Here is a 20,962-nt window from a genome sequence, read left to right on the forward strand (position 1 = left end):
CCACCTACCCCCTCCTGTTCCTCTTTTGTGTTCTGCCACCATGGAGTACAGGCTGTCCGTCCTGTAATGAATGTTGTGATTTTAGTATTTGCCATACTGTAAATCATTTTTTAATTTGTAAAAACATAATTCTGAGGTTTTGTTGTGAACATTGTGTTTGTCTTCCGGTTTGAAATGTTAGGCCAAGTGGAACACTGTTTGCATTGCCACACGAATAAAATAATTAGCCAGCATGTCTAGTAAAATGGAGAAAAAATTGGAATTCCTCAACATACCAAACGGTATCCTAAATAAATAGTACCTTCTCCTTGCAAGAGCAACTGTTTTGGCTGAAGGTCGCAATGCAAAGAATACCCCACCCTCTATAATGTTCTCCCAGCATGCCTTTGTACTGAAAAAAATAACTTAGGGCCTCATATATAAAGAGTTGACTCAGTAAAGGTGGTCGCAAGTTGCACACTGACTTGTACTAAATCGGTTTTGATTTTGGAAACAGACCTATGTATTGGTCAGTTCACAAAATACAAAATCCGAGTGTTTTGTAATTCGAACTAGTTAGATCACCAATTTGCAACCCACTATGATTTGCCACAATCACAGAGAGGGTAGCCTGCTGGGATTGGCAGACCATCATGTCTGTAATGTCTTTTAAACAAAGAGCTGTTTTGCCTTAAAGATAAAACAGATCAGATTTATATATAAAAAAGTGTACAAACCTATTTAAGGAGTCACTGGTCACTGACTGACACAAGAGTATAAGACCAAAGGAGAGAGGTGATTAAATATAAACATTGAAGATCATACATATGTGATGGACACATATGGGCGGATCGAAAGAAAGGAGTTCTGCTGCTTGTTTTAATATCTCTGCTGTGTTTGGTAAAAGCATTAGTTACATGTGGTGTTAGCAAATACCTTTTGATTTTTATAGAAATATATGTACAATATGCTTATTTAAAGGGCCTTTCAGACCGCTTTCTTCATCCATTGGTCTGTGGTGTGCCATTCACATTTTGCTTCCACCCACTACAGCACACAGCATTGGACGGGGGGTCAGCCCATTTAGGCACTGGGTAACATTTTGCTCTTCCACAATGATCACATCCACAAATAAGCTAGTTCCCTTCTATGCAATGCTTTTTTAAACATTATATTATTTTGATGTTGCATTTGTGTTCAGAGTCTGATGTGATGGCAGGATGGTACAAAGGACACATTCCGTGCTTTATCAGTTGCTGTCTCCTGCCAACGCTGTTGTAAGTTTCTTCTGTAGTGTCCTTTGTGTACTGTTTGAGTGCTGGTATTTCACAGTATAACAGATTTCGCCCATTTGAAACAAACTGTTCTGTATTAAGTTATCAAAAGCTTCAATATTAGATATATGAATTCATCAGAAGACGTTTATTCTGGACTCAATTTTTCCAATGGTTCTTTAATATACTTTCTTGTCTGCCTTCTTTCTTTTCTTCTTACCTTCTTTTCTTTTTCATTCCTTCTTTTCTTTCTTTCCTTTCATCCTTTCTTTCCTTTTTACTTGCTTTCATTTTTTCTTTCATTTCATCTTTCTTTTCTTGCATTCCTTTTTTTCATGCTTTCATTCCTTCTTTCTTGCTTTCATTTTTCTTTTTTTCATTCCTTCTTTTCTGTCCTATTCTTTCATTCCTCCTTTTGTTTTTACTTGCCTTCTTTAATCCCCATTTTCCTTCTTTCTAAGTTTCCTTTATTGTTCAATTCCTTATTTCTTTTTTTATTTCAATACATCTTTCCTCCTTTCGTGCTTTCTTTCTCTCTTGCCTTCTTTCTTTCCCTCTTTCCTTCTTTCTTGCATATGTTCCTTCTTCATTAATTTCATTCTTTCTTTTTTGCTTTCATTCCTACTTTCTTGCTTGCCTTTCTTTTTTTCTTACTTTCTATTCTTCCTTCTTACTAGCCTATCTTTCTTTCTTCCCTTCTTTCTTGCTTTCTTTTTTCTTTCTTTTCCTCTTTTTTCTTTCTTTCTCGCTCGTCTTTCTTTATCCCTTTCTTTCATACTTACATTCTATCTTTCCTTCTTTTATACTTTAATTCCTTCTTTCTTGCTTTTTGTCTTTCTATCCTTCTTTTTCTTGCCTTCTTCGGTCTTGCCTTCCTTCTTTCTTTCCTTTCTCACCTTCTTACTTTCCTTCTTTCTTGCCTTCTTTCATTTCTTCTTTCTTGTCTTCTTCCTTGCCCTTTTTCCTTCCTTCTTCTTTTCTTTCTTTCATTCTTTACTTCTTTCTCGCCTTCCTTCTTTTCTTCCATTCTCTTTCTTTCCTACTTTGTTACCTTCTTTTTTTCCTTTTTTTCTCAAAGGCAAGATGCTGGCAGCCAGTGGCACAACAACAGTTTTTTTTAGGTTTGTGATAGCCAAGGCCTTTTGATTTTACTAAAATTATGTGTTTGGCATAGCTGCTTATAAGGGTGTTTGGCCAAAATTCATCCATGTGCCTAAGGTTGTGTGATTTACATTTTTCTTCAACCCACTCAAGTATACATCAAGGGGCAATGTGTCACCCCACTTCAGCATTGGCTGACTTCACTATGATTTTCGGTATGCTGCGGTTTCACAGGAAGCGCATCCACACACAAAGTAGTTTCCTTCAATGCCAGACCTTTTGTAATACGAACTTTCTTGAGACCCAAAAACATTTCTGCCTTTAGTCAGTGATTTTTTTTTAGATTGACAAACTCCCTGGAGCTTCCCAAACAATAAAGTTTTGCAAAAACCATGTCAAAACAAAACAATAATTGCCAAAAGACTGGCGGATGAGTCCAGACCTTTTGGCTTTGTCATTGTTTGTTTTTCGTTTGATGTTTCCCTTTCATGTATACGTGTTTTGCATACTTTAATGACACAGAGGGGTACAGGTTCTCCATTTCTCTTCTGTATGTTTTTCTTTTTCAATTTTGTCTCCAACCATGAAAAGATTAATGCATTCCTATTCTATAATTTTTTGCTAGTTCACCTGGGATGTGGACGACCCACAAACTAAATTATGGTGGTTTCAGTTTACAACCTCGGGCCTGTCAGTAAAAATGTCAACTCTGATGTGTTCTGTTTAAGCACATTTACTTTACACTTTCTTCAATAAGCCATGGATGGTTCGGGGGTGGGATTCACTATTTGTTTCATTAAGTGTTAATCAGGTGATGTGTTTCTAATTCACAGACAGCAAGCCCAGCTTCATTGAGAATTCTGAAACATATTTTTTATCAAGTGAACAGACCGAAAAAGTCTGCTTTGATAGTCGGTCTGTTGCTCATGTACAATAGTAAAATGTTGATATGTTCTCAGATGTTCATTGTTTATGTACTTTTTGACGCAAATCACAACTCCCTGATTTTATCAGAAGTTTTTGCTCGTTTGCACATAAGAGATTTATTGCCGTGAGCGAAGACTTTCATTATGTTTACTTTCATCGGCATGATTGTGGTATTTCGTGGTTTCCATTATTTGAAAAATTGCAATTCTTCAATTAGCTACAAATACATTTACTGAGTCAGTGACATTGTTTAGATTATGTAGAATGCCCCAATAATGCATGATTTATTTATTTATTTATTCACTATTCATTTATTCATTTGGCAACAAGTGGCTTGACTTTTTACCTGAACTGTCTTATTTAAGGTCAATAGCAGTATATTGATACGATGAAGTACGTGACCTAGAGTGGTGATAAAGTGTTTAGACAGAGACCCTCTTTTTTGTGATAAAGACAATAGCAAAGCTGCAAGAGCAAAGCAACAACATTAGTTACATGGTGGACTCACACATTTTGCATAATTAATTGTTCCTTTGTTATTAAACAAATTACTAGTCCTGCAAAATGCTGCTGCACGGATGCTGATTGGGATTGCCAAGCATCAATCGGCATCTTAGGCTTTAGTCCAGCTTCACTGGCTACCTGTTCGCAACAGCATCGACGTGAACGCCTTTTATATTGCCCTTAAAGCCTGGCATGGTTCAGGCCCGGATTATCTAAAGAAGAAGTTCACTTGGTGTTCTCCCTCTGGGACTCTACGATCTTCCACAGCATTTAATGTTACCTTCCCGAAATTCAAAAGAGCCCATTGGGGCAGCAGAAGCTTTGTCTATGGTACGGCTAAGCGATGACATTCTCTGCCTATACAGCTTAAGAAATGCACAAGTCTTCTATCATTCAGGAAAAGCTTGAAAACATGTTTTTTTAATCTATAGTTTCAGGCTTATTCTTTTAGTTCCGACTAGTCTGCTACCTGGTTTCTTTATGCTACCTCTTTTTTGCTTTCTCTTTTGTTGCTGACAGACACAAGATGCCTTTGGGCAGCAGCGTGCTTTATAAAATTTATTTTCATTTTCCTTTCTGTCTCATGAGATAACATTTCACTGAGTGTGAGATAGGCTCAGGTGTCAGGGGGCAGTTAGGTCTAATGCAGGGGCCAAGAAGAATAAATCCCTCTGCTCAGAAGGCTATGCGTACTAGGGAATCCATCCTTGAGCCGCACGAGCACAGTCCCTGCCTCAGACATGCATCCCTCTCACCTTACCCTGAAAACTGTACCCCTCACTAATGCCCCCTCCTGCCCAATAATAATAAAGTCTGAGGTGTCAAACAATTACATTGATGCTCTTCTCCTTTCTTATGCCCTCCCACTAAACACCAAGACACCTCTAGACTCATGCAAGAACTTAATCCAAACCATCCATGCCAACCTGAAAAGGAAACCCTCCCACAACATCAGAGTTATAAACAATGACAACCTCAAATGAGTGAACATCATGCAGACCCCGATCACCTACTCACCTCTCCAATTGAAATGCATACTACTCAATTGCAGATATGCGAATAAACACTCAGCCGACACCTTTGACCTCATCCTTAACAACGAGCTTGATATGTTCATCCTCACTGAAACCTGGCTAAAAGGCTCGTCCACACCTTTCCTTGACCTTCTAGTCCCACCTAGCCATGACATAATTTGATTAGACAGATTAATAAAACAGGGTGGAGGTTTAGCCTGCATACATTGAAATACACTCTCGGTCTCACATTCCGATCCCTCCGAGCTGACCTCCAGTGAGTAACTATGCATCAAAATCTCTAGCAATCCCCGCCCAATATACAAATTACACACATTCTACCACCCCTCCTGGAGACAATCTTTTCTTCATTGAACAATTAATGGAAATAATCTACTCCAATTATGAAACCCTAGTTACCCAAATATTCCTGGGAGATTTCAACCTTCACTGGTCTAACCTAAATGATCAAACTGTAAACTGTGTAAAAGCCTTCCTATTGGAGCACGAGCTGACACAATATTGCGAAAGTCCAACCCATAACAAGGGTGAAACTCTGGACCTCATTATCTCCAAAGGAAAAACCATCTCAATAGAAAACATTATGCCTTGTGATTGGTCTGACCATTACTGCATCTTCTTCCTAATTAATAAGGAGGTATCACAAAGAGGGTCCAACCTCAAAAAATCAAACAATGGAAAAGGAACCTTAGGAATATTAACTCGATGGATCTATCAACCTGCTGTAAAGAGACCTAGACTCCCCAATCGGATATGTCGAATGTGCATGACCTCATGGACTACTAAAACACCACCATCACTGACATCCTGGATGAAATAGCCCTCTACAACTAAAAAGTGCCTCTGTCAAAATCTCCAAACCTTGGTTCAACGACAACCTAAACTCTGATGCCGCAAATTAAGGTCAGCTGTAAGAACCTGAACTTCAGTACCCTCCAGCGAACATCTATTCAGCTTAGATTAGTCAGGAACACCTGTAACAAAATTATCAGAACTGCAAAGGCTGCCTTCTTTCGAACACAACTAAATCAAACCAAAAACTGCAGCAGGAAACTGTGTGAAATTGTTAAAACAACAATCAAGCAAGACACCCAGCAGCTCTTACCTTGACGGCGGCCTTCCATTTTATGACGAGTTGGCGGCCTTCTTCACTGAGAAGATAAAGAGCATCAGTATCGACCTAGAAGCAAAGAGGGCTATTCTCCCATCAGCAGGGAGGGATGATCTAGCTCACCTTGAGATTCTTAGCCCCTTCAATACTGGCACCAAGAACGACGCCTTTTGGTTCTCCTTTAACCCCCTCAGCGAAATAGATATTTACCACCCTCTGCGGGTGATCAATCCATCTAATAATTTCACTGACCCACTACCACCACCCATCTTCAAAGACATCAAGGATACCATTCTCCCCCTTCGGAAAAATATTCTCAAAACCTTGCTATCACAAGGCAGATCCCCGACTGCATAAAAGTAGCGCAGATCTCCCCCATTCTAAAAAAACCTAATGCAGACAGAGCTGATCTCAATAAATTCCTGCCCATCTCCACCATCCCAATGCTAGCTAAACTGCTGGAAAAATGCATACAGATGCAACTTTGTGAACACATGGAGTATTTCCAACTTCTGGACCAACATCAATCCGGATTTCGAAGAGGCCACTGCACGGAATCTGCTCTCACTCACATTTTGGATGACATCTTGATAATGCTAGACCGCAAAAAAGCATGCCTCCTGATTCTCCTTGACCTTTCTCCAGCCTTCGACACTGTTAACCACGACAATCTCTTATCCAGCCTTGAACATTGGATGGGCTTTTCAGGGCCAGTATTGCGATGGTTTGGGTCCTCCCTCCATATTAGATCACAAAAAGTCAATATAAAGCAATCCCTATCCCAGCCCTCAGTCTCTCTGGGGGTTCAGCAGAGGTTGGCAATATCACTGATACTCTTCAATTTATTCCTAGAACCCTTGGCAAATGTTCTGAATGCCGTGAACATCCTCTTCCATATGTATACGGATGACACTGATTATCTGAAAATGACCTCCCCTGAAAACTTCGTCTCACTCAACTCCACCCTTTTGGATACTCAAAAATGGTTAACTGATAACCACCTCATGCTCAACATCTCCTATAAGAAATTCCTTCTCATTATTCGGCCTAAACACACCCCAAAGATCAACCACTTGCCGAAACATCATACGGCTTTCAACTGCACTCCCCACATTATTGACTCTGTGAAAATCCCTCAGAATCACACTGGATAAGCACCGGTGCTTGCAGAATCATTGTAGCAATTTAAGCAAGGGGGCTAAACACCAGATGAACATTCTAAGGAATCTAAAATATTTCCTTCCAGAAGAGGACTTCAAGATGGTAGTGCAAGCTCTGGTGCTGCTTAGGCTACGGTAGTTCCATGCTCTATGGACTTCCCAAATATAGCTTGGCCCAACTAAAAGAGTCCATTAATGAAGCAGCTAGACTGCTCACTGGTTCAAAAAGAAACAAACACATCTCCCCAGCCCTCCAATCCCTAAACTGGCTGCCATATGAGTCTAGAATACACCTAAAGATAGTCTGCATGACTCACAAAGCCCTTCATCTCAAGACTCCCACGTATCTGGCTCAAAAACTAGAACTATCTTGTGGTTGCAGACAGTCAAGAAGTGCAATTTCTTGGCTCTTAAAACCACAGATCTTTCAGAAAATGAGAACGAGTCACAGAGCCTTCTCAGGCGCTGCCCCAAAGATCTGGAACTCTTTTCCTCCGGAAGTCCGACAAATTTCCTCCATGACTACCTTAAAAAAGGAAGTAAAAGAAATCCTAATGGCTAAGTTTCTGCCTTAAAAAGCCCTGACCCACTGCTCATTGCTTACCACCTGATTGACAATGTGATTGTTGGGCACCTTTGAATCCCAGTATTCGCCTGCCATGCTCATTTATGTAGCGAAGATTACCAAATTTTCTTCTCCATGGTCTGTATCCCACAAACCTTAACTATGTTGCACGACTATCTTGTATTATGTATACTCTTGTAATACCTATCCAAATTGTAAAGCGCTCTGATACCCACCTAGTTGAAGTTCGCGCAATTTTCAAATAAAACAAGTAAGGCAGAGTAGTTGGAATGTGGATACTGCACAAGGGGCATTCATTGTGATCAGTGAGTTCTGGATGACTGATAGTGAATTCCTTCAGGGTTTATAGTCTGTGAGAATATTGATAAGGAAGCCCTATGAGCTACAGTGGACAACTTTGTGTACATTTGTCAGTCGTTGGTAGTCACCCTGCTTCACGTCCAAAGAGTGTGACTGGTGTGTGCTTACAAAGGTTCAATATTATCTTGTGGCAGATTTGAATACCTTGCCCATGGTTGTGCATGAAAATTTAGGGAGGCCTACCAGCAGCCTGTTGCAGTTATCAAGAGAACTAAGTACTAGTGAAAAGAATAATGTCTTGGCAGTGTAGAACTTGAGAGGTGCACACATTTGTCTCCTATTTATTATTTGGTAGCATGCTGTGGTGGCAGAGATCATTTCTGCATAACAAGGTTGAAGATGGTCCTGAGGTTGCTGGCTGAGGGGAAGAGGGTGCTGCAGAAAAAGAAAAGTGAAGGAAGTCAGTTTGAGGGGAGTTCAACATAAGTGACCTGATAGCCATCCAGTACGGATAGAAAGTAGTCATAGGTAGGTAACCAGAGCGAGTGGGAGAGGAGGGTAAGGAGAAAAGTTATCTGCCAATTTTATAAAGGTGATCAGAAAAGATAAGAAATTATATGATGTTCGGACAAGAGGTGGTAGATAATGAAAATAGAAGTTGGTTGGCGGCTTGTGTATGAGTTGCCTCAACTGCTAGAGAGGATGGTAGGGATCTCTTGGAATCCAGTACAGCTATGAAGAAGTAGTCTGCTAGAACAGAGAACCTCTGAAGAGCCACAACCTTCTTGCTAATGGTATGGAGTAAGGGCCATCTAAAGTGTCAAACACCACAGGTAAAATCAAGAATGTCGACAGGTTCACTGATTGTGATAAAAGAAGGGATAATGTATCTGGCAACATGAGAGACCTGTTTGTGTAAAAATGTAAATAACCGTACAAGAAGGGAGAGGATGTGACATTTCAGCTATAGCTGCTGACTTTCTAATAGGGAAACCAGGTCGTAATTTGAATTTGAATTTAAAAATACTTATAAAGCGCACGTACACTGAGTCAGTTTCATGGCGCTGGTGAGGTCACTGAGTGAGAGCACGAAAAAGCTAGGTGCCAGAGGCCTGCTGGAATAGTAGCGTTTTTAGTGACCTCCGAAACTCCATATAGGAAGAGGAGAGTCTTAAAGGTAGGGGGAGGTCATTCCAAAAGGTGGGAGCAAGTACAGCAAACTTCTGCCCCCCTGACCGTTTCTTTTTAAAACGGGGCGTAGTTAGTAAGGCCAGGCTAGAGGAGCGAAGGTCCCTAGAGGGAACATAGGGAGAGATTGCCGAGTTGATAAAGGCAGGGGCAGTGCCCGCTCTTGCTTGAAAAGTCAAACACCCTAACTTGAACCTGGCTCGTTGTTTTATGGGCAACCAGTGTAGGCTCCTGAGCAGAGGGGTCGAATGATGGGACCTGGATAAGCCAAAAACCAGGCGGGCAGCCTGGTTCTGTACCAACTGCAGGCGCTGCAGAGCATAAGCAGGAGCTCCATTATAGATGATGTTGCCATAGTCAATCTTTGACAGGACCATGGCCATTAGGATCAGCTTTAGTGCAGAGGTGGAAAAAAACCTGGCAACTTTCCGAATAACTCGTAGTGTAAAAAAACAGGAAGAAACCACCGAGTTGATATGTGAGTGGAGAGTTAATTGATTATTAAGCATGATCCCGAGTGTTTTAACTGAGCGAGAAGGGAGAGGAGGGGGCCCAAGTGAAAGGGGCCAAAAGGAGGGGGACCAGGGGTTGGCAGCACCGCCCGTCGCCACAAGTTCTGTTTTATCCGGATTAAGTTTTAACTGATTGATGTTCATCCAGTCTCGGATAAATAACATGACGGACTGGAAACTGCCAACTCCTGAAGGGGAAGAAAGATCAAAGATGAGTTGTAGATCGTCTGCATAATTATATACAGTGACCTCCATATTCTGTAAAGCAAACACCAGTGGAAGGACATAAAGATTAAATAATAGAGGAGAAAGAGCAGACCCTTGGGGAACACCACAGTTGACATTACGCAGAGGAGCCGAGAAGGTGCCTAGATGAACTGACTGAGTGCGGTCCATCAGGAAAGACTCGACCCAAGCTAATACCAATCCCCCTATCCCCGCCGCCCTGACACGTGATAAGAGAATGCCATGATCCACAGTGTCAAAGGCGGCGGATAAGTCTAATAGGACCAGGATCTTGGGGGTGTTGGCGTCGAGTCCCTCCCTAAGTTGGTCCATGACCGAGATCACCACCTTCTCGGTTGAATGTCGTGGCCGGAAACCAGCTTGACATGGGGCCAGGTAATTGCTGTCCTCTATAAAGGAGCTCAGCACCTGAGAAACATGCGCCTCAGCCACCTTTCCCAAGTAGGGGAGCAGGGATATGGGACGGTAGTTAACTAGGGAAGAAGGGTCAGCCCCGGGCTTCTTTAAAATGGGGATGATGGTGGCAGATTTAAATGCAGTGGGGACTAGACCTTTAGAGAAGGTGTCATTTAAGACAGTGAGGGCGGGGGCAGGACAGGCCAAGAACACCTGGGCCAGAATGCGGGCCGGACAAGTGTCGGATGGATACCCAGATTTTACACGCTTAAGAAGAGGGGAGAGAGACTCACTAGTTAGCTCCGGGATGTGAGTAAGGCACTGGGTGTTCTGTGGTGATGAACAATCTAGAGAAGGGTTTGATGGGGGAGGAATGTGTGCTTTTATTTGTGCAACTTTGTCGATAAAAAACTCATTCAGTGAGTTACACAATGACTGGGAGGGTATGATCATAGGTGAAGGCCTGTCTGATAGAGCTAACTCGTGGACAGTTGCAAAAATTTCACGAGGCTGGCATTCTGCTACCAGTATGCGTTGTGAGAAATAATCTTTCTTGGCCTCTTGGATGGCTTTTTTATACTCTGAAAGTAAGGTGGTATAGTTAATTTTACTGGCAGGGCAGTATTTCGACCTCCAAGCCTGTTCTGCTTGACGGACCGTTAATTTAAGTGCTTTCAGAGCAGGAGTAAACCACTAGTTAGCATGGTGATGGTGGTTGATGGTAACTTTCTTCAAAGGGGCCTTTTCATCACGAAGATGGATTAGCCAACTGTCCAAAGTGGCCAGCTGAAATTGAGGAGGTGTGTCAGTGAGATCAGGGCAGGTGGCAGTTAAGGAATCGCAGAACGCAGGAATATCAACACGATTCCAACTTCTAGCCCAAAGGGTTTTAGAACCACGAGGGGCAATTCACAGGCGCAGGTCCAGGGAAAAAGACAGTAGATGATGGTCGGACCATACGCAGGGAACGATGGACAGGTTGGTTGTGGGTAGGTTAAGGATCCATATTTGGTCTAGAATGTGGCCCCGGGTGTGTGTAGGGGCACGGACGTGTTGAGTAAAATTTAAGCTTGATAGCAATGAGGTAATAACCTTAGAAGTGAGGTCTTCTGCGGGATCACTGGGCCAAAAATTAAAATCGCCAAGCACAAGTACAGTAGCGTTATTGACCACTAATGGGGCCAGCAGCTCCTGGAAAGCAAGGATAAACTCGGAAGGGGTTTGGGGAGGGGGGTAAACCAGCACACAGGTTACGGGGGATTTGGGTAAGACAGAGCGTGCAACCAAGCAGTCCGCTACAGGCAAAGGGGGGGATGCCAGTATTTGAAACCGGAGGTTGTCACGGAAGATTAAGGCAACCCCACCACCAATTTTGCCATCAGGTCGGTCAGCTCGTAGAATGGAATAAGAAGGAGGAAGAGCCGCCAAGACACTGGGTTGGGAATCAGGACGATACCATGTCTCGGTTAAGCACAATATGTCAGGGCTGTCGCTGTCAAGGAGGTTGAAGATCTCCTGTTGATGCGCAACTGCCGACCTAGTATTTAATAAGGTGATGGAGGTGCCCGGATGCTTGGCTTGGGCTCAATGGCTTGTGATTCTAAGCATATCACATAATCTCCCTACTAGACCTGTCAGCCTTAGAGTGGTCTTCTCCCAAACCTTTAGTCTTCACCCATCTTATTTTGCTGAATTCGCTTTTGTTGGCCTTAGGACTCTGTGCACCTTACCACTGCTAACCAATGCTACAGTGATTGTGCTCACTCCCTAGAACATGGTCAAATTGGCTTTCAGCTGATTGGCAAATTTAATTTACTTTTAAGTCCATAGTAAAGTAGTATACCATAAACCCAAGGTCAGTCAATTAAATGCTACAAATTGAGTTGCAACACTTATTGTGCCACCAACAAAAGTAGCCCTTTAAAACATGTCTCAGGCTGCCATTGCAGTCTACTAGCAGTTTCTAAACTGCTAATTAGACTTGCCCAAATAACCCCGTTACCAAGCCTAAAACACCCTCTTTTAATACATATAACACATCTGTAATGTAGGCCCTAATTAGCCCAGAGGGCAGGGTGCAGTGTATTTAAAAAGTTGGACATGTCCTAGTAGTAAAAAAACTCACTAATCTGTTTTTCACTACTGTGAGGCCTGCCCCTCCCATAGGATAATATAGATTTACCTTTTTACATTTAATAAGTGGCAACTTTTGATTGGGTGCAGGTGGAAAAGTCATATTTGGTGACCAAGGAGTTGTAATTTTAAATCCTCTTTAATTGTAATGTTCGATTTTAAGTCACAATTCTAAAAATGACACTTTTAGAACGTTTGTGGTATCACCATATGATGCCTAAAGTCTGTTCCAGGGTCACATGACTAGGTGTGAGTGGCAAAAAAATTGAAACATTTCAGGCAAAATCCTGATCAGCCCATCTGGTTAAGTTACATATAAGTGCAAGTTCAGACAGGGAAGAAGTTTTATGGGCTATCATATGTAACAACATGATTATTGATATTCAGAGTTCGCCTCGAAGTCTCAAATTGCGCTCAGTGTAAATAATGTGTTCAAAGTCTTAAGATTGGAGGCAATTTAGATCCATTTGCCATACCTTTTTCTCAATTCCAAGCACTTCTAAGTGTACATGTGGGCAGCACTGGTGTAGGCTGTGCTTAAAGCCAGGGACCCTAGAATTATGCAGCAGGGGGAGCCAAATTATGTGGCAGGGTTACATAAATTATGCAGCAAGAAAAGGCAAATTATGCTGCATAATGAGACACTTTTTGTGATTGTTTTACTTAATTATTTTGTCATTTTTACACCTGGTAACAGTGTCTGTGAAAATATTTCACCTTAACTAATACCAGTTTACAACCCAAGTACAGCAATAAACAACTAGAAGATGACTAGTCTCCATATTTTTTGTAACTTTTGATCTGTTTGAACTAGACACCAAAATGTTGTGGGTTTAAATACAGTAGATTATGCAGCAAATTATGGATTATGCTGCAAATGAGGCAAATCCATTTTTATGCGAAAATCGACACAGAATCACATCATTCCAGCGGCCCTGCTTAAAGGATAGTGCATATTGGATAGAGCACCATATGCCCCAATATTTTAAAAGGTGCAGGAGAAGGTCTGCCATGTTTGGTGGTTCAGTTACTAGGAGTAGTAGACAATAGTATGTACTAGTTATAGGTATATGTTGTGTTGGAGGTATTTCTGACTCATTTATGACTGAGGTGCTAGGATATAAGCATAATGTATTACTTTAATATTTCTTAGCAATATCGAATGGTCTGTGTTGGACTTGGCATTGTCGACCCCCCAAAACATTTTGCCGTTACCCTCCACTTTTTTTTCTGTATTCTTTTTTGTTGGCCTTAGGACTCTGTGCACTTTACCACTTCTAAACAATGCTAAACGACTTAAGCCCACTCTCCTAAACATGGCCTATTCCTGATTGGCATATTTAATTTAATTATGGGTCCTTGTAGTGTGGTATACCATATAACCAGGGCCTGCAAATTAAATGCTACTAGTAGGCCTGCAGCACTTATTGTGCCACCCACTTACGTAGCACCTAAAACATGTTGCAAGACTGCAACTATACCCTGAATGTAGTTTTCACCTGCCAATTCGACCTGGCAATATAACCCTCTTGCAAGCCTTAAACTCCCCTTTTATTGCACATACAACATTCTTAAGGTAGGCGTTTGGCTGCCTATGGGTTTACTCTACTGGGGGACTTTAATTTTCATCTGGAATGCAATGCAGACACAGACACTCGAGAGTTAATCGACCTACTGCTGGGGATTGATATGATGCAACTGGTAACTGATCCCACACACAGAGCAGGACACACCCTAGACGAGATTTTCTCGAATCTTCCCAGTCTAAAAGTTACTTCGGTTCTACCAGTCTCCTGGTCAGATCACTCAGCAATTTACTTTGCCATTCCCCCACCACTCCTGAAAAACCACCTAGCACTAGAAACGTCCCGAGACAAGTTAGAAAATGGAAGAACATTAAAGGGGACAATCTGGATGACATATTAAAAAACTCCCTGACCCCTCTTCCTAACAACGTGGAGGAAGCAGCTTGGACCTATACGGCCTGGTTGGACCAGGCTTGCTTACTCTTAGCTCCCCCCAAAACCACCCACTCCACCCGGGCTAATCCCGCTGCTCCGTGGTTTACAGAACAAATCAGGGAACACAAAATACGATGTAAAAAGCTCGAAAAGATCTGGCGAATGAATTACAGCGAGTCGGATAAACAAACTCTCAACTCTGAGCAAAGACGTTATAAAAAAAGAATCCTACAAGCAAAAAAGGCCTTTCTCATTAAACAGATAGAAGATGCCAGCAATACCTCCAAAGAACTATTCCAAACGGTCTCTTCCCTAGCAAACCCAAAAACCAAAGAAATTCCCTCAAGTCTCTCACTCTGTGAAAGTTTGGCCACCTTTTTTCGTGAAAAAGTTGAGAACATCTTTTTTTCCCTAGACAGTCAGGTGAAGACTTCTTCCTCGAGCGAGGACCCGGATCCCCTCAGATCTGTGGTAACACTTCAACACTTCCAGCCCATTACGGAAAAGGAAGTGATGAGACGCATACTAAAAACGAAATCAGGCTCCCCTCATGATCCCTGTCCCACTGCAGTAGCCAAACTAGCACCAGAGGCCATTGCCAGGGGACTCACCCCCCTTTTTAATCAGATGCTGGAGAAAGGGGAATATCCCTCTAGATGGAAGCGAGCCTCCATCCTACCCCTACTAAAAAAAACAAATTTAGACATCACAGAGATGAACAACTATTGCCCGATCGCCCGACTCCCCCTCCCTGCCAAAATAATAGAAGGTAGCCTGAATGCACAACTAAGCGCCTTCCTCAAAACAGGGGATCATCTTGATTCTTCCCAACATGGTTTTCGTGCGGAACACAGCACGGAATCCGCCCTGATCAAATCAATGGAAGACATTAGGCAGGTGATGGATGCAGGAGGCAGAGCGGCCCTGATTCTGTTGGATCTTTCCGCGGCCTTCGACACGGTCCACCACAACTTGCTGGTGGACCGGTTGAGGGCCTGTGGAATCCAGGGAAAAGCACAAAAAATCCTACAGGCTTTCCTGTCCGATAGAACCCAGACAGTGGCGCTAGGAGGCCATGAATCGCATTCATTTGTACTACCCTGTGGAGTACCCCAGGGATCTTCGCTTAGCCCCACCCTTTTTAATGTTTATGTGTCGACCCTCGCCCCGGTGATTCGATCGTTCGGCATTCAACTCACGGCTTACGGCGACGACACACAGATTGTGGTGTCCCTCCTACCCGGCAATACTGATAATACAGCAGACAGATTCAAAAACTGTATGCGCGAAGTGGGGTGCTGGATGGCACAAAGCTGCCTTAAACTGAACTCCTCGAAGACAGAGGTCCTGCTCTTTGGAGCTAGGGAGAACTTCTGGTCCCCGAGGTGGTGGCCAGACGAAATGGGACCACTCCCCGTGCCGGTTGACAAAGTAAAAAACCTGGGCATACTGGTGGACAGCTCCCTGTCCTTTAAACCCCAGATTAATGCACTCTCCTCCTCTCTCCATTATACCCTCAAAACCATCAGAAAAATCCTACCGTATCTGGAGAAGAAACATAGGAAAACGATTGTTACAGGTCTAGTGCTCTCACGCCTGGACTACTGTAACAGCCTGATGTTAAACGCCCAGCAGAGTGTACTCAATAAACTCCAACTATTGCAAAATGCAGCCGCCCGCCTGATCACCGATACTCCCAAATTTGCTTTGGTAACTCAGGACCTGGTGGCACTACACTGGCTGCCAATTCGTAAGAGAATTGCATTCAAGGCACTATGCATGGTCTTCAAATCCCTTCACGATATGGGCCCTAGACACATGAAATTGCTTTTTCACTGGCATAAACCAGCACGAACCCTGAGGTCAGGAGAATTGACTCTGGTCACGGTCCCCAGAATCAAAAGAGCTCGCTGGGGAGGTAGGAGCTTCTCCCTTAGGGCGGCAGAGGCCTGGAACAAACTCCCACTGGTGCTCAGACAATCTCAGCATCTGATGGCCTTTAGAAGAGGACTCAAGACTTGGCTCTTCACTCAGTAAGCCTGCTCACTCACGCTAGCTCCATCATACCAGCGCCAGGACACCTCCGGGTAACAGAGCGCTCTACAAATGTGCCAAATAAATAGGATAGGGTGCATTGTAATTAAAAGGTTAGACATGTGCTTTAAAATTTTACATGTCTTGATAGTGAAAAATCTCCTAAATTCATTTTTCACTAATGTGAGGCCTACCCCCAGTAGGATAATTTTGGCGATTTCTTATTATATTTAATAAGCTGCAATTTCCAATTGGGAGCAGCTAGGTATGTCATGTTTGGTGTCTTTGGAATCATCATGAAAAACCCTTTTTAATGATAAAGTTGAGTTTTTTATTACAATTTTGAAAATGGCACTTTTAGAAAGTTGGCATTTTACCTTCCCTTACCCATTTTTTACCTGCAGCCTGCCTTAAGTCACGTGACTGGGTAGAACTAACAGACTTTGTGAATTCCTCTCAGACAGTCTCACAATAGAGGGATTCGGTGTAGCTGAATGGGCCACCTGCTGGTTGGAAGGGGAATGGCGCTGAGCACAGCCACAATTGCAACTGAAAAGGGAGTGGTCTGCTTTCATACAAAGGACCTATCACCTCCATATTGTTAGTGAAGCCAGCTTCAAAGACACTGTCTAGAAGCTTCTCCCACCTTCCAGAAGGAGTGCACCACTGGATAAAAATAAGACCTATGTTCACTCCTGGACCTGCAGAAGGAGTCTCAGAGGACTACCTGCTGTGCACCCTGCAAGACTGCTGTGCTGTTCCTGTAAGGACTGCTTTGCTACCTAGAGCCTGCCTTGAACCCTCAGATTCCAACCCTGCTGTTGAACCCTGCATTTTTCACCTGAACCCAGGACTTCCAGAGTGACTCCAAGGGCTAGTTTGCTGGTCTCTTTTCTAAGCCAAAGGGACACAAAAGGCTCCCTCCACCTTGAACCCACACCTGGACCCAGCCTGAGTGAGTCCCAAACCCCCAAGTGGTGTTCCACCAGTCCTGGCCCCTAGATTCTGGTGGTGTAGGTGCCCAGGTGGCAAAATCCTCAAACTGAGGACTTAAACATGTTTTGACCAAAAACTGCTCTGAGAACAGGATGATATCTGAACGAACCTGCTTGCCTATCTGCCTGAGGTGCATCACTGGTCACATTGACTTTGTGGTTTCTCCTGCTACCTTCTTCTCCACAGCAGCAAATCCTGTCCAGTGGTCCTTTGCCAAAAAGGTATCTGGCCTTGCGAAACTGTCTTCAGATACAGCCCTCTGCCTCATTCCACTGGAGATTCTTGACTTCCAAAAAAGAGAATATGTCCGAACGCGGCTTCGACCAAAAACTAGAAAACTTCCTCCTCATACACTTCTTGCAGCCTTGCCCTGCTGAACTTTACGTTCTTAGAACATTTTTCTCAAAATGTCTTCTCAGTTTGAAGGTAAGCCCTTACTGGGCCCAATCCAATTCTTGTATGCGAACTGCGCTCCATCACGGTCGGACATATTTTTAGACTGCAAAAAATCAATTGGGGAAGTGTAGAGGAGATGATAGAATCACCCTCCTGAGCTAGACTTGTAAACAATGTGATTCTATCAATGTGAGTGGTGATTAATTTTATATGATTTTGTATATTTCTCTAAACTCGTAAATACACTGCAATGTGAAAATTAGGCCTCTCTGCGGGTGGCAGAATGAGGGCACTGTGTGTTTTAAAATACCCCTCACACACTATGAATCCCATAGAGTCATTCTCCCATCATTGGGGTCTTTCCGTCCCTCTACGGGGCGGGGCGTGCTTCAACCTACGAGTGACGCGGGAGCACTTATATTTTTGACAATGTCACAATCATTATTTCAACCAGCATGTTTGACTATGACGCATTTTGGGGGCTTGATAGGTTGATGTCTGGGAGGCATTAAGCCATCATCTGCTGTTTTATTCACGAATAATATATCAACCGGCATGTGTGATAATGACCCATTTATCAGTATGATGAGTGGATGTTTTAATGTCACGCCGCTAGTGAGACGTTTTTTCTTAACTAGACACTTGTCCTGGAACTGCAAGGAGGTCCACACCCTTGCTTGTTTAAAAACCCACCACCAGATGGGTCGTTTTGGATTGTGAAGATGTGTTTGTGTTTGAAGTGTATATCACGCTTTGTGTTGAAGTTTTCCAAGGGTTCATACCCTTTGGCCACGATGGCGAATGGCAGTTCATCGGGTCATATACATAATTAATATTGAGAATACTTTGAGATACTAAGCCACATTGTGACTCACGCAAAAATGAGCGATGTATGAATTGTGCTTTACATATTGTAATTCTACAACCATGTACCCTTTTTCTCCTTTTTTCTTTCCACAGAGACCATATTAGGTCATTTTTCATGATAATGCCTCACTAATGGGCCAACTCAAGCCCCAAGGCTAAACCTAGCAGCCGATTTTTGCTGTTAAGTTTTAGGACCATAGGCATTTAACATTTAGTTTAGAATTGAGTATTTTTGTAGGGGTCAACAGAGGTCCTGATGAGTAGGCAGGAGGGGTCTGCCTATGAAACATGTCATGTCGACAAAGTAGACCACACTTGTAATTCTACTTACTAATCCCCTTTTAATGTTCCCAGCTTGCGAAACCATTAAAGTTAATTTTTTCGACTAACCAGGGAATTTTTAACCCTTTATTTACATTACCATTCACGCAAATAGGTCCCTACACTCCCTAACACATATCACTATCCTCATCACATCACATAGCCTATTGTCAAAAATATAAGTGCTCCCGCGTCACTCGTGGGTCGAAGCACGGCCCGCCCCGTAGAGGGACGGGAAGACCCCAATGATGGGAGAATGACACTATGGGATTCATAGTGTGTGAGGGGTATTTTAAAACACACAGTGCCCTCATTCTGCCACCCGCAGAGAGGCCTAATTTTCACATTGCAGTGTATTCACGAGTTTAGAGAAATATACAAAATCATATAAAATTAGTCACCACTCACATTGATAGAATCCCATTGTTTACATATTTTTAGACTGACCTGGTCTGGCGCGATTTTTAGGTGCTAGTTTTTACCAAATACTTTAATAAAAATTCTTAACTTACTGATTGGATTTTTGTCATTTTGTTATCAAATAATTTATTAAAATGTACTCTATTTTCTAAATTGATGTGGAATTTTTCTTTTGCTGTGTTTTCACTTTGTGATTATATGCATGTTGCGTAAATAAATTATGCATTTCCTCTAATTTAAGCCTGACTGCTTTTTGTGCCAAGCTACCCATGGTTAAGCACCAGTTAAGTTAGTGACTTTTTGTGGTTCACCCTGCAAGAGATTGTGGCTGTTTCTTGACCAGGGCTCACTCCCCATTCAACTAACAACCCAATTTCTCACAGTCTGGTTTTCTTTAGATGCTGGGACTGAGAAGCAAACTTGCTAAACAATGCCCTTAGTTCACAAATAAATGTTTTTGGAAATTATGAAATCTATTATCCAAATGTGCCCCTTTCTAGCATATTTTATTATTTCAGATTTTATGGACTAATGTTTTGTTGAATGAAATAATGGCCATACAGCAACAATGGTACACTGCCACATTACAGGGCTCAATTTAAAACATATATTTTGGTTGTTTGCATTGAAAAGCTCTGTTAATTAAGATTGTTTTTCTTTGGGTTCTAGAGAGCAAGATTAATTAAATGATGGTGTAAATTAAGTTTCATTGTATGCCGCATTGCATCAACCAAGCGCTAACACATCTGTTTTTTCCTCACAGTGTCCATACGGCCAAGTGAATGTTAAGGACCCAGCAAAGAAGAAGCAGTTCAATTCTTTTTTTTACACGTAACCACTTTCATCTTTGCGCTGTACAACACATGAAATTGAATGTATTGCCAAGAATTGGTGGTGACCAGGTGGGCCAGTGGAACTTTCCAGCAGTGCTACAGGTGCCAGGCTGTTGTGACTTTTAAAGAGGATGGACTATGATAGTGATGAGGACATGGCGTCTGACTGACATTGTCCTGCCTGGAGATGCTGATTCCAGTGAGACTGTGGAATGCATTATTCTGGAGCAAAGGATAAGCCCTTTTACCCACCAGTATATATGATCAGTACTAGTTTTATTTACTGTACTCATTTTATAATGTACAAATTGTTCAAGAACAACTTTGGGGATTGTGATATCAGAATCTGTGGGAATTTTCGAGTGAGTCTCGTATTTTTAACAATACTGGAATATGTTTGGTTGCAAATAATAAATAAACGTCTCCTTTTCAGGTATGACTGCATTTTCTGTTTCTTCTTACATATACAGATGCAATTAGAGCGAATTGTAAATGTCGTTACTCTACAAAACAGCCAATGGGGAAAGTTCCAAAATGTATTGAAAAATGAAACAACAAAAATTCTTGTCAGTTCATAAATTACAAAACAAGCTTTTTTTATATGCATTAGCATCTCCAGTTACATTTGTAATTACAAATAAGTCCTGATGGGATCTGTGTGTAATATTGATTGTGCCTATTGG

General features: G+C 42.3%; 1 protein-coding gene across 1 annotated transcript in view; it reads left to right on the plus strand.

Annotated features, from left to right (window-relative positions):
- C1_1H1orf53 (chromosome 1_1 C1orf53 homolog) overlaps positions 1-20,715 on the plus strand; it is a 112,415-nt gene extending 91,700 nt beyond the window's left edge. Inside the window, exon 3 of the mRNA XM_086954845.1 lies at positions 20,210-20,715. Coding sequence (XP_086810971.1) covers positions 20,210-20,281 — 72 coding nt within the window. The 3' untranslated portion in view covers positions 20,282-20,715. The remainder of the gene's footprint in view (positions 1-20,209) is intronic.
- The last annotated feature ends 247 nt before the right edge of the window (positions 20,716-20,962 follow it).

This window comes from Lissotriton vulgaris, chromosome 1_1 (assembly GCF_964263255.1).
Source record: "Lissotriton vulgaris chromosome 1_1, aLisVul1.2, whole genome shotgun sequence".
NCBI classification, from domain to species: domain Eukaryota; kingdom Metazoa; phylum Chordata; class Amphibia; order Caudata; family Salamandridae; genus Lissotriton; species Lissotriton vulgaris.